The 15,156-nt window shown below is 32.1% G+C and overlaps 1 protein-coding gene across 2 annotated transcripts in view; it reads right to left on the bottom strand.

Annotated features, from left to right (window-relative positions):
- Window positions 1-10,131: 10,131 nt before the first annotated feature.
- LOC118751908 (uncharacterized transmembrane protein DDB_G0289901-like) overlaps window positions 10,132-15,156 on the bottom strand; it is a 40,321-nt gene continuing 35,296 nt past the window's right edge. The window contains exon 2 of one of the 2 annotated variants that reach the window (XM_036486733.1): window positions 10,132-11,731. In XM_036486733.1, coding sequence (XP_036342626.1) covers window positions 10,222-11,469 — 1,248 coding nt within the window. In that variant the 5' untranslated portion in view covers window positions 11,470-11,731 and the 3' untranslated portion in view covers window positions 10,132-10,221. Of the gene's footprint in view, window positions 11,732-14,065; window positions 14,558-15,156 lie in introns of those variants that run through there. The other variant, XR_004994611.1, reaches the window with a different exon arrangement.

Here is a 15,156-nt window from a genome sequence, read left to right as displayed (position 1 = left end):
AATAAAATAAAATAAAATAAAATAAAATAAAATAAAATAAAATAAAACAAAATAAAATAAAATAGAATACAATAAAATAAAATACAATAAAATAAAACAAGTAATATTTGAGCAAAATAATTAATAAGTTAATAGCTCTGACATATAAATTCAAGGCGGTATTTAAGAAAAGTCGCCTAACTTCGACAATTTTTATGCGATTGGAACAAATGAGCCATCAGTTTGTTTAAAAATAGATTTAATTTTAGATAGTACTGCATATTTTCAAATTGTGGAAATTATTTACGGTCAAAATTTATGAAATTAAGTGAAGTATGGGTTTTTTTTCAATTTACCCCATAAAAAATCCCAACAAGCCAAGTCCGACAATAGATTATTATATACCATTTCAAAGGTCTATATATCCTCTTTTCAGATCATGTTCGATCTTTGAAATCGAATCAAAAAAATGATCCAAAAACTCATAAATCTAAAAAAATCGTATTTTCTGACCTAAACTGAGAGGTCGCGACCTCTAAATGACCTTTAAAAAACCTATTAAAATAGGCATTAATATTTCTCATAAAATTAGGGGGTAGGGTCTTGAAATTTTCAACAAAAACCCTTTTCGATGGGCAACCTAATGTCACTTAACTAAATCAGCTGACCACAGGGTAGGTGTCACCGAAAAATTGTGAAGAGACGAACCCTGGGTTCGGCCAAAAAAAAAAAAATGTTTCGAAATTGCCTTGCAAAAATACTTTACGACTCCGGGGTGTACGGCAATTTTTTTTTTTTTATTATTATTTAATTTGCTTGTAAAGTGGTACGTCCTAATGTGCACATTATTTGCCGTTCGTCGACAAAAATTAAAGAAGACACAAAAGCATGAAAAAAATAAATGGAAATAGCTTTACCTACCATTGATGTACGTGTATGTGTATAACAACGCCCTGGGGCCGTAAAAGGCCAGAAGAAATGCACAATCTACACAAAACCACAAAGTTACAAAGAAAAAACAATGAAAAATAAAACAAAATAAATAAATACGTAACCACAACTAAGCAAAGCGGAAGGTCATTCGGGCAAAGCAAACAAAAACATAAAAATCAAATAGTATATCTACAAAAGTTAACGCATTAATTTATAAACACACACACATGTTCGCAAATAAAAGTTTCTACACTCGCATACCACAAGTAATCGATTGTGTGACCTTGAATAGGGTTTTACCATTGCGCCAATAAAAGAAACAATTTTAGTTACATATGTACATATAGCAACAAAACTGCCGGTCAGCGACAGCCAACCAAGCGTATGAGTATCGATTTATTTTTTTAATTTGTTGTCATGGTACGACCTATGTATGTACATACATATATATTTGTATATGTAATGAGTAGTAAAAGGGGAAGTTAACCGCTGCTTCTTGCCACAAAATTTTGAAACTCTTTTTTCTTTTTTGCCCACACGAAAGTTTTCCCATTACAAGTGCATTTATTGGTATTTATTTGTACGTTGTATTTGTATGCAAATGTATTAGCTATGTAAATATTTTTGAATTCCCACAACGCCAACCAACAACCCTCACAGGTGAGGTGCATAGTTTATACAAGTAATTAGGATTGGCTAACAAATCTCAAAAGCAAAACAAAATGCCAAAAAAAAAACCCATACAAATAAATGATTTTGTTGGTATTTCCGTAGGCTGCTTTCTTCTATTTCGTCGTGGTCTAAATAGTTCAAAAGCAAGAAGAAAGAGGCGCAGCGCCGCAACAATTTTTTGTTTGCTGTTGGATTTGTTTGGCCAAAATATCTACAACATCAACACAATTGGCAATTATGTACGTACAAAGTGAAAGGTAAATAAAAAAATGAATTTACTGCTTGGCTTATCAGCAGCGCAGGCAAAAAATAAACGCCACAATACCAATAGCAGAAATAGCTTTACGAGCTCTAAGGTTTCAAAGTAAAGTAAAAGTAAAACTGACAACAATAAAACATCGTTCTTGCAGCAGACAAATGCAGGAAAGCTTTTGAAACCTAGTAAATCCAGCTAACTCGAAATTGTGAGTGGCGCCAGCGATAATCGCGCAATTTGTGAGATTGGGATGTAAGGGTGATCCATTAGTGTTTTTGTTTTCTTGGTGCGGATTTTGGGGCGGTGGCAACACTGTAACGACATCAATAGGTGTAACTAGGGCTGGCCCTATTCGCATATTCGGATATGTATATACATACATATGTATATACACATATATACGGATAAATTTTGGACATCTAGTTAATATCCGTTCATTTTGTAATCCGAATATCCAATGTTTGAACTGTTTCGTAAAATTCTTCTAAAAATCACTCAATCTATCGAATTACAGAATAAATGAAAGAAAGCTTAATTATTTGATTGTTAATTTTTAGATTCGAAAATCCGATTAATGTTCGGTAATTTTGTAAACTATATAACCACATATCCGGTTAATATTCATTAATTTTTTTTATCCGGATTATCCGGATAGTAAAAAAATTCGGATGGAATGTCCAGGCCTAGTTATAGCGATAACTATGCATACTGAGATAGAGAATCAATTTAGGTAAGATTTGGTATTAAAGGAAATTTTCCTTAAAAGCTGCTTGATAAAAATGGACTTGAAAGGGCATACATATGTATGTACATTAGACTGCATCACTCCCCATACAAAAAAAAAAAAATAGGTACTGTTTTTCCATTGGAGTTATAAAATCAATTATATTTTAAGAAGTCCACCAAAATATTTCGGAAAAATATGAAGATTTAAGCGAGCTGGACCGATTTGAAAATACCTCCAAAAATGGAGTTTTTATTAATAAAAATAGTTTCTTAAAGATGTTTTTTGAAAAAGTCACCTCAAATGATAAAACGGTATAAGATTAAAAAATTTACATACAAATATTAAAAAAAAAAATTTTGAATGGAATCGTAATAACGAGATTTTTGATGCTGTTTTTTAACTTTTTTCAAAGATTGATATAAGAAAAACTTGAATAACTGAACCTAAACTCTTCTGATTTCGACTTGAGGGGTATCATTGGAAAGGTATTTTCTCACCCAAAATTTTTTATGAACCCTCGAAATAACTACGTTGTTGCGAAGTTTTCCATACAAAAATGGTTCATAGATACAGTGACTCAAACAAATGACCACGTGTTGGTATTTTTTAAATACTCGAAATGTTTTTTTTTTTTGTTATTTTTCTATAAAAATATCGACCAAGCTTTAAACCATATAAACCACAGCTTTAAACTTTATACAAAATTAAGAAAAATTCAACAAAATTTTATCAAAATTTCCACTTTTTAATCTGAATCTTTAGAACATTTTTCGCTATATAATTTTATAGCCCATAAAATTTTAGTCTAATGGAGTGTAGTTTTAAATGGTCAGGAAATACCGTTGATTTTTGAGAATTTTTTTGCAACGGGTTTTTGCACTTTTTGTTTGTTTTTTTTTTTTTTCAAAATGTGGGGGACTGTGAGCAACAAAATTTCCAAAAATCAACGCTAGTTTTTATAAATTGCACTTGTTATATAAAAAAAAACGCTAAAATAGTCTCCAAAAAAAAATATTTTCAAAAATTAACCCGACTTTTTAGTCGGTTGAAACTAGCACTGCATACTTACTCTAAAATATTGAAAATTTGATGAAAATATGTTGAATTTTTCTAAATTCTGTATAAAGTTTGAAACTGTGATTTACATATATGTTTTTGGTTAAAGCTTGGACGGTATTTTATAAGTAGAAAAATACAAAAAAAAAATTTGCTCGAAAAACATTACGAATATTAAAAAAAAAACCAACACGTGGTCATTTGCTTGAGTTACTGTATAACGAAGAACGAGCATGGAAATCTTCGGGATATGTTGACAGTTAGAGTCCCGTTAGCAGACGCCTATATATAACGACTTCTGAATAAGTTGACGGATAGAGTCCCGTTATATAAAAACAAAACTAAACTTATGACAAATTTTTTCCAAAAATTTTGAATTTTTTATTTTGTCGAGGTTTTGATATTCTGTGAATACTCCAAACCCAACCCCTTCAACTTCGTACATATGTACATATCTTCAGGTAGGTACTAGCAAACTTTTGCCAGCTATTAGTTTGGAGTAGAGGATTGTTCAGCTACGTCTTACTTATTCGCCAACTTTCGTGACTGAAATATATGTACATAAATAAGTTTGAAAGTTAATACAAAACGCGTCAGATCTTAATCAATTTGTAGACAGCAGCGAACAAGGAATGCATAAAATGGCAAAGCGGTGAGAACTTTGAAACGCGAATGAGATAACTAACAACCGTCGCTGACAGACCAAATACATAAAAAAAAAAATACTTTTTTTCTGCCGTCAACATGCTGCACTCCAACTTGCACTTCCTTCTAGTCTCTTTGTTTCGCACAGCCAACAACCGAAGTGAAGTGAAATTGCAAATATTTGCGAAAAAAAAATATCTTGGCAAACAAAGAAAAGCGCTGCTTGCGTATGTAAATACATACTCGCTTGTGTGAATGTTTTTAGTTAAACTTCCTTGACCGCAATCGTAATGCCAACAAAAAATTTAACGATATAAACAAAATGATAGCATTTTAAATCCGCACTGCGTAGTAAAAGCTTTCCATTTCATCATTCGCACTCTGTTATCACGTGCTCCTTAAAAAAAAAAAATAAAAATAATAGCGATGCAAATTCAAAATCAATTTGCACTTCACTTGTTTTCCTTCTTTTCTTATCTACATAAATGCATTTTACGCCACAGCCAAGATTATTTGCTTTCCTACAGCTATCAAATTTAGATCTGTGCTCAAATCCCCACCAGTCCCCGCCCCCTCCCCACCCCAATCGTTTGCACACAGTTCAATTGCAATCTGTCGGCAAAAGTTCAATGAACCGCTGGTGAAATGGAGTAGTCAGCGCTGAGTGTAAGCAAATATTGCGCAAACATAATATAAATAGAATTTGCTTGGAGAGGAGAGTTTTTTCTAAAAAAAAAAAAACAATAAGTGCCTGGACTGCACAGCTTGGTACTAAGGTTATGTTCCCACACAAAAGTATAAGTACAAGGGCACACACATATATATGTGAATAGGAAGAGAAATCGAATACATACAAAACTGTATCTTTAAGGTTGCCAATATCGATAACGATAAAGGTAATCTAATGAACCCACCTAGAAAACATTTGCTGAATCTGCAAGTCGCAAACGCTTTTCATATGAAGATTAGTTGAAGGAATTCGTTCCCCTACACTACACATGATTTTTGAGTCAACCATATAATTAGGGCCGGTACCTGTTATGGATATTTGTTTTTTTATTGATTTTTTCGATCAAAAATTAAGAGTTAAAATTAGACTTTAATTTTTCGAACATAAATAAAAGTTTACTTTTGACTTATGTATATTTTTTCGTTCAAATTTCGCTTTGATTTTTTCAATTTTACTTCTATTTTTAATCGAAAAAATAAGTCTAAATTTAACTGTTAATTTGGACAGAAAGAATACTGGTAAAAAAATAACAAACAAAAAATTAAACAGGGACCGAACATAACATTATTGATGAAAACTGTCATGGAAAAATTCACTATGAGGGAAATGTTCTACAACTAAGTGATACTTACCAATCAATTTCTTTTTTCACCGAGACTCCAATTTAAAAAAAAAAAAATTATTTACAATATTTATGCAAATTTGAAAAAAATAACAATTAGTTTTGATTTTTATATTATAAATAAAAGTCTTCGATAACTGTTATCTAAGACATATAATTTAGATATCAAAAATAACTGTTATTAGCAGATTATTTAGATAAAAATTAAAAATAATTGTTATTTTGGATTTATAAGATAAAATTCAGAAAAAACGGTTATTTAAGGAGTAATTAAATAAAAGTAAAAAAAATAATTGTTAAAGAGCAATTTTTTTAATACAAGTTGTACTTGTTACGGACCCTGAATTTAAATCAAATTCAAATAGACAAATTCTTTCCGTCTGACTTCTTGAATTGAAATTTCGAAAGGCTCAAAATATACAATACTTATTTTTACAAAACCGTTTTTTGGTTATTTCGGTTATTAAAGCTTCCAACGAGGATGGATTCGTTCGAAAAATGTGATACTGAGGTTGGCAAAAAGCTGAAACTGGTTTGTGTCTAAACTAAATTTGACAAATGATGAAGAAAATGAATTCCAAATGCAATAAAATATTAGCCTTCCTTCATTGAGGGAAAAAATGTTTTCTTAAAAAACAAATTGGTCAAGAAATGTAGTTAATTTCCCCCATGGGTACATGAGCCCTGGAATAAATCGCGTGTTGTTTTGGAAAAATTTAATTCGCCAAAAAACAAAAATGTTAAATATGTAATGAAATATCTTAACTGTGTGGCAGAAGAACTGGCGATGGAGGGGAGCTTTTTCTCTGCATTTAGAATCGCTTTCAGTGCGGGTATACCGCTGTCAACGCCTAAACTCTGGCATTTAAGAAGCTTAACCCAAGTAAGTTTCTTTCCAACGTGGCCACAGTAATCTAATCAAGGTTTCATTTCAAAAACACTCTTTAAACCATGAGTTTTGCAAAAATTTCAAATTAATCATATACATACGCCATATACTACAAAAAAAAAAAACCGTAAAAAATATCATTAAAAGGCCCTTCTCGCTGGTATTTTTTTTTTGTCATTTTTGGAAACTGGCTACTCTGAAGACTACTAACAAACAACACTTATTATTAACACCCTACTGCGAAATCTAAGCTAAGTTAAGTTATTTAGTACGTTGTTTCATTACTTCTTTCAAAGAAAAAAAAATACTTCTAAAAAGAAAATATTTGCATATTTATGTATATACAACTACGCAGAAATCAAAATGAACTCTCCCACAACGTAAACCAATTAACCGCCCACGGTTTCGGTTTGTCTGCGGAAATTGCCATGGTTCCACAATGACTAACAAACATTGGCGCCGTTGGAATTCCCATGGCATCGAATAACAACAACAACAAACAACAAGCGCATGGGTGAATAGCTCTGCTTTAAATATGCCTTGTCCTCGCCTTACTTACTAGCTATACCATTGCACCTGCTGGCACTACAGCCGGGCAGGGCAATGAGATCCTTGTATGAACAAGAGAGATAAGTAAATACATGCTTGTAGATGTAGCAGATACATAAGCAAATCATTCCTGTCAACAAAACTGTCACACGGCAGTAGACTATGGGATTCTGTCACATTGCCATCTAAAATGCCTCGCATATTTGCCATAGCTTACCTTTTGAGTAAGGATAATTTTCTTTTTTAATTTTTTTTTACATATTTTTAAAATCAGCTGCTGTTTCATAGAATTTTTTCTTATTTCATAAGTGCACCTATTTTCTGCTTCTTCAATTCTTCGCCCACAATTGATTTACAATTAAAGTCATTAACTTTTGCAGTCGCGTGCGCTTTGTTTTGTTTCTCATTTCTATTTAGTTTTTTTTTTTTTTTGTTTTATCTAGTATTATGTATGTACAGTGGCGATCAAAAATAAATGAATGGTGTGGTGTTTCATTTTTAATATTTACAATGTTTTTCGAGCTAACATTTTTTTGATACTTTTTTATAAAAATATGTTTCATGCTTTAACAGATACTATATAAGTCACACTTTCAAACTTTATACAGAACTTAAGAAAAATTCCCCAAATTTGTATCTAACTTTCGAGCTTTTTAAACAGAATCTTTAGAAATTTTTCGGGCTTGCAGTTAACAAGCTAATAAAATTCTAGTCAAATAAGTGCAAGTTTCGAGCGGCTAAAAAATCGCATTGATTTAAAAATATTTTTGTTTTTGTTGACGGCGTTTGCAATTTTTCTATATAAGTAAACATGAATTTTTTGTGGAAGAATATGGGCAAGACCGTTGCGAAAAAACAAAAAAAAAGTCAACACCAGCTTTTGTCTAAATTTCGCTATTTATTTAAAAAAAAAAAACCGCAAAGCCGTCAGCAAAAAAAAAAATTAAAAATCAATGCGATTTTTTAGGTGCTCAAAACTTGCACTTATGTTACTAGAATTTTATAAGCTTGTTAACTGCATACCCAAAAAATTTCTAATATTCTGGTTACAAAGCTCGAAATTTAGATAAAAATTTGTGGAATTTTTCTAAGTTCGGTATAGAGTGCGAAAGTGTGATTCATATAGAGTTTTTTGTTAAAGCAGGAACGATATGTTTATAAAAAAGAATCAGACAAATTTTAGCTTGAAAAGCATTGTAATTTTATTAAAAACAAAACACCCGTCATCCATTTTTGACCGCCACTGTATTTGCATTGTTATTGCTGCTGTTGCTGTACACATACATATGTATCTGCTGTTTATGCAAAATGCCAACAATTTTACGAGCACATATTGATTTATAGCACATTCACCACTTTATCGGCATAACATAGCGAAATTCAAACAACAACAACTTTTCCATACGCCTCTCAAATTGGACATAAGTTAGGCTAAATGAAAAAAGCGGGTGGGCGAGGGTGCTGTTTCAAAGCAATACAGCTGTTGTTGTGTCGACTTCGACTTCTTGTCTAGCACAATACATTTTAATGTAAGTCAATTTATTAGAATCATATGCACACAATCCGGTTATTACCTCTTTAAGGAAGCAATTTACGGGATTTAACGTAAAAGTTGTAGAGAATAAAGAAACTGTTGATTCATTGCTCGACCTGTTGACTTTGGATAATTGTCGTTCGACATAATTTATGGATTAGGAAAATATGTAGTGCAGTGGTCCTCTAGTCGATAATTTATGTGTATTTGCATATTATGTATTTGATTAGCATGGAATTCGTTGACGGTAATTAAACTGAAGGTGATCGACTTTGTTTTAGGAAAAATTGGATTTGTAAGTGTAAATGAAAGTAAATTTGAAAGTAAAAGCTGTACAAAATTTGTAGTCATATAAAAATTGGGCATAATTTTTTGACCGTTTTAAAAGTGGATATTATTAAATTTAAATTACTAATTCAAAAATTAAACAAAATTTTTTCGAAAATTAAATTTAAAGTTAGCGAAACCCAAATCGAAATTAATCGAAAATTAAGTTATTGGGAAATAAAATCCAAAGTTATCGGAAATTAAAAGAGAATATCGAAAATTGTATCGGAAGTTATTGAAAATTGTATCGGAAGTTATCGAAAATTGTATCAGAAGTTATCGAAAATTGTACCAGAAGTTATCGAAAATTGTATCGGTAGTTATCGCAAATTGTATCAGAAATTATCGAAAATTATCGGGAGCTATCGAAAATTTTATCAAAAGTTGAAACTTATTGAAACTTAAATCGAAAGTTTACGAAAAGTAGGTCGAAAGTTTTTGTGAATTCAGTCTCACGTTTTCGAAAATTCAATTGAAAGTTTTCGAAAAGTAAGTTGAAAGCTTTCGAAAATTAAATCGAACGGTATATCAGAAACTTAAATCGAAAATTAAATTCAAAGTTATCGAAAATCAAATTAAAAGTTGTATTGAAAATCAAGAGAAAGTTTTATATCGAATTATATCGAAGATTTTTGAAAAAGTTATCGAAAATTAAACCGAAATTATCAAAAAGAATGAAGGTTAGGCTACCTTAAACGGGCAGCTCTGATGAAAACATTACTCTGTGGACTCAGGGGATTATTGCGATCGATATAACGTTTATCGATGTTATCGAAAGTTAGCGAAAAGCAAATCGATGGTTATTGTAAATAATTTCGAAAGCTATCGGAAATCATATCGAAATTCATCGAGTATAATATCTAAATTTATCGCAAAAATGTTGAAAGTTATCGGAAATAAATAACAAAAAAAAAATTAAACTTATTGAAAAAATATCGGAAAATATCGGAAGTTCTATAGAAAACAAATGTTATCAAAAATAGTATATATGTATGTCAATCGATGTACATATATCGATATACATCTAAATGTATGCATCAAGAACACATAAATGATTACTGTAATATTCGCTCCGATTTGTACCGTCTTTATAATAACCTAGTACTATATAAATATCGACTTCAAGCGGAAACCCATTTTAGAATGGACCGTTGGGTAGTTACACAACAATTTAGTGGGTGAAATATAACATACAATGCACATTATTAAAAGGAGGCTATGCAAATTCTATGCACTACATGTAGTATACGATTAGATACATACATACATATGTATGTGCATGTGAACCAGTATAAATGCATATTAGTTAGAAAAGCATATACTATGTATGTATACTAAAAAGGCATTTAAAAAATTTATATTTACTGGCATATCCTCATCCATCGAGTCCTCCTCGTCCATTTTGATGATGGCGCTGCTCTCGCCGCCAGCAATTGCGCTCACGCTGCTACCCGTTGTTGCTGTTGTTGCGTTAACCGTTTGAAATAGTAAAGTTTTTGTATGACCGCGCAGATAGCTGCTGCCACTGCCCACGATGCTACCGCTACTACCAATGCCGCTAGCCCGATTATTGCCGGCGCTATAAACAATTGCTGCCGCAGTTGCTGCTGCTGCTACTGCTGCCGGTGCGCTGCCACAGACAAAATAATTATTACCGCCGCCGCTATTGGCGCCCAGACCGTCAGTAATGGTCAAAGCAACAGCACTGCTGCTGGCTGTCGAATTGGCGTAAGAAGCTGTCGGCGATGAAGCCGATGTCGTATTTGAGGAGACAGATGCTGTTGCGCTAGCCGGTGCGTGAGCGCTTAAGTTTGTTGCCGTTGGCGGCGCGGAGGCTGTAACTGCGGCTGAGGATAAGGCGGACGATGACGACGACGATGAGGAGGATGTGTTCGAGGTGGCCGAACGCCAAATGCTGCCACCAAGACCGCCAATCAAACGCCGACCACTGCCGACAATGCCACCAACACTGTGGCCAACTAATGTGCCAAGGCCACTGCTGATGGCAGTGTTGTTGTTATTGCCGCTGCTGCAACTGTTGCTGCTGCTGCTACTCGAATTATTGCTGTGATTGTGTAATAAGCTCAAATTGAGGCCGCGTTTGCCACCACTAACGCTATTATTATTTTCAGTCTGCGCGGTGCCGCGCGATGGCCGTGTTGGATTTAAAGGCGCTGCGCTACCTCCGCTGACGCTACTGCTACTACCGCTATGACTACAAGCGCTGCTAACTTGGCCACTTGCACTCGAACTACTACTGCTGCTGCTGCTCGGGTAAAGCAACTCTGCGCTGCCACCGCCGCCGCCACCACCTCCGCCGCCGCCGATGCTATTGCTGCTGCCGCCGACGCTGCTACTGCTTGCGATACTCAAACTGCCTGCCACGCTGCTGGCGCCAACACTCTCACTCCCACCGCCAACGATGCTGTCAACACCAAGACTGCTACTGCCAATGGCTATGCCGATGCCGATGCCGCTGCCGCTGCCGCCAATGCTTGCGCCAACTCCACTGCTGCTGCTATTCAAAATTGTATTATTTTTGATGAACATTTAAGGCCGAAGACACTTGCCGCGCTTAAGCTGAGGCTTTGGAGAAGGGTTTGGTTTGAATGTGGTTTTCGTTTTTTGCTTTCTTATTCTTCGCGTCTTGGTTTTGTTCCAAGTTAAACGTACAAACTGTTGGTACAGTTAATGGGCTGAGCGTTTTATCTGCACTTTTCAAGAACTATATTTTTGCACTCTTTAAAGCGTGTTTTCCAAAATTTTAATGTTTTTATTTATTTACAAAATGTTATTGTAGTCCCACAAGCCGCTGGTAATAAATAAATAGAAAAAAACAAATGTTCACTACAACATAATCTTTGCAAAAAAAATTTCCAGTCTATAAATTTTTTGTTTGCTTTTATTTGTATTATTATTTTCTGTTTGTGCCGCTTTTTTCATTGCTTTTTATTTTGTTGCTGTTGCTGCTACGCCCTGTTTGTCGTACAGAAAATACGCGCGACACATCCGGCACTTCTGACACAATTATCTGCTTCTAGAAGCCTGCGTAAAACGCGTACGAATACGCGAGAACAGGTTTATGTTTACATTCGAGACATAAAAAAAAAAGTGCCAAAAATATTACGCCCGTTACTCGCAAAACAAAAGCAACACAGGCAAATAAAACAAGTTCGTCGCTCGTTAAGTATGTCTGTGTTTTTTTTTTTTTAGATTATTAAGATTGCGCGGCGTCTGCCAGCGAACGCCTCTGAGTTGACCGCAGCAAATATGCACGTAAATTTAATTAATTTTTGCTGTTGGCTGTTTGTTATTATTTTGTTTTTGAAGCTAAAACAAGGCGACTACCGTAAAATTAACGCATACCAACAGGGGTTAATAAATGTAAATAATTGGAAGTAAATAAAGTAATAGGCAGAGGTTACATAAAATAAACCGTTATTACCTAACAAAATAAATAATAATTATGAAGAAAAGTTCAATAAAATCAGATTTCATGAAAAAAAAATTAAGAACAATTTACAAAAAAAAAAATCATAAAAAAAAATTTATGAAAAAAAATTTTATGAAAAAAAATGCTATAAAAAAACTCAATGAAACAAAAAAATATACATACAACTGCAGTGGTTGTAGACTCAGCTGCTCTAAATATGTATATATGTATGTATCGTCCCCCTTTTTCCAGAAGCATGAATGTGCAAATTTACTAATTTCAAACTCAATGTCTCAACATTTTCGTTTTTACACATTCATGTTTCTGGCATAAGGGCGACGATATCACTATAATCGTTCTGCGAAAATTTGTTATTTCCATAAGTGTTGTGAATTTATAAGAACAAAATCAAATGCCTATTAACATGTATATCCAAAGCAATTTTTATAGGTTAATTTTGTAGGTCCAAAAATATAAAAATATTGTAGTTCCTAAAAATTGATTGGTTTTTTAACTTTTTTATGTATTTTTAATTTTACTTAACTTTGTAATTTTTTTATTTTAAATTATTTGATTCCTTAATTTTTTCAATTTTATTGTTTTTTTTTATTTATTATTATTCACATTTAATTATTAATTATAAATTTTTTTTTATAAATCCTTATTTTTATACATTTTACATTACTTATAAATTTTATTTATTAATTTTTTATTTTTTAAATTAGTATTTTTTTATAAATTTTCATTCTTTTAAAGATGTTACTTTTTATTAATGTTAATTTTTTAATTTTCATGATTTAAAAGTTTGTATTTTTATAATTTTTATAAGTTTTTTATTTTTCATAAATTTTTGATATTTTTAACACTTTTTTTAACTTTATTTAAAAAATTTTATTATGATAAATTTACTATTTTTTATTTTATATTAATATTTTATTTTTAATTGTGATTTATTTTTATATTTATTGATTTTCTATGTTCTTACATTTTATTTTTATTTATTCATATTTTTCCCATTATATTTTAAATTTCTTTCATATTTTTAATTAATTTTTAGAAACATTGTTTTAATTAATTAATATGTATTATTTTTTGTTATTACATTTTAATTTCTTTATTGATTGTTTTATTTAATATGTTTATGTTTTAAATCTTTAGTCGGATTTTTTTTACTTCAGTTGAAGTTTATTTTTAAACTAATTAATTCTATGTTTTTAGCAAATTATCTAATAATTTTTCTTTTAATTAAATTTTCTTAATTTAAATTTTTCATATTCACCATTAATATTTTTATTGGCAACTTGCTTTTAATTACTTTTAATTTTATATTTTTAATATTTGGTATTTTATGTCATTATTTTGGTACATATTTTTTTTATTACATTATGATTTCAGACAGCTAGATTTGCTTATTGAAACTTGCATTAAATGTTATTTTATGTGTATGTGTATTTTATACCGATGGCTGAGTGGAAGATCGACCTATCTCAGCACATTTTCAATGTATTTTAGCACCGGGCATTTTTGAACCGAATTCTGAGATAGGGCGTTCTTCAACCAAATTCTGAGACAGGGTGCTTTTCAATAAAATTCTTTTGCATTTGAACTGTATGTAGTTACTCGTATTTTATTTTGATGCCACCAGCTGATTTAATTTCTTTTAATATCACCTGATTTTTTTTAGATTTTATTTTCCATCCTTTATTTGTTTTTGCTTTGTTTTAAGCACTTTTTTAATTAATATGTACATACACACATATGTATGTATATTTTTTCTTTTATTTTGCTACTTTTCAATAACCCACTTTTTGCCCAATTCAAATAAAAAAATATCAAGAAATTTTTTGTTTGCCTTTTTACGTTTTCCTTTTTTGGTAGCTATGAGTTCACGGAACTTGTTTAACAGCCACTTTGTTATGGCGGTCGGTATTCACTACATAGAAACGAATTTATTGGCTTTCTAATTATGTATAAATTTTGTTTTTATTTTTGGTTTGTATTATTTATTTGATCCACGCACACGCCGCACGCTAGCTCTGATGTTCTTAACTCATCCCGCTGCTTTCTCCAAGTCAGCTGTTGCGGTGACGCGTGGGTCGGTCGCACACGGCGTATACGTAACACAGTAGTTAGATAAAGATTGTCGTTGTCGTTGCGGCCGACGTCAACGTCGACGCGGCGTCGTTGCGTTTACGTCGAAAATCACTGAAAAAACATCGCAGTTCGTTCGCATCGCATTGTGTGTGTGAGCATGTGAGCACAAAAAAAAAAACAATGGGAAGAGAAGAGAAAGAGAAGAGTACAAATACAATTTAGATATAAATGTTTGTACGTTTGCACATTTCAGTTAACAAGAACAATGGGAAAAAATTTGCTATACATACAGTATATACTATATATTTATGTACATATGTAGTATCAACGAATTTGAATTTTTATTAACAAATTCATAGATTGTTTGGTGATTTTGCAATAGGAATAACGAATGAAACGCAAATGGTAAAATTTGTTTGTGGGGTGGGGGGAGGGGGGACTGCTGTGCATTGACCTTTGCTGATTTTTGTATGAAAGTGATTAGTGCTTGTGCAAATTTATCTATGTATTTATGTGAATATATGCATTATATGTACATATATATTGAGTGCATAATTCAGGGGCGTGACTGTCGATTGAAGGCTTTGTAGAGTGATTGAAACAATATTAGACTTGAGGGGGGATTATGAAATGAACTCGCAATGCGCTACTGGAAAATGATTGAGATCTGCATATGTGACATTTTCATTAAATCATTGTTATTCAAAATC

This window comes from Rhagoletis pomonella, unplaced genomic scaffold, assembly GCF_013731165.1.
Source record: "Rhagoletis pomonella isolate Grant_MI unplaced genomic scaffold, Rhpom_1.0 Rhpom_scaffold_01071, whole genome shotgun sequence".
NCBI lineage: Eukaryota > Metazoa > Arthropoda > Insecta > Diptera > Tephritidae > Rhagoletis > Rhagoletis pomonella.
This window is presented reverse-complemented; position numbering and strand designations above follow the sequence as displayed.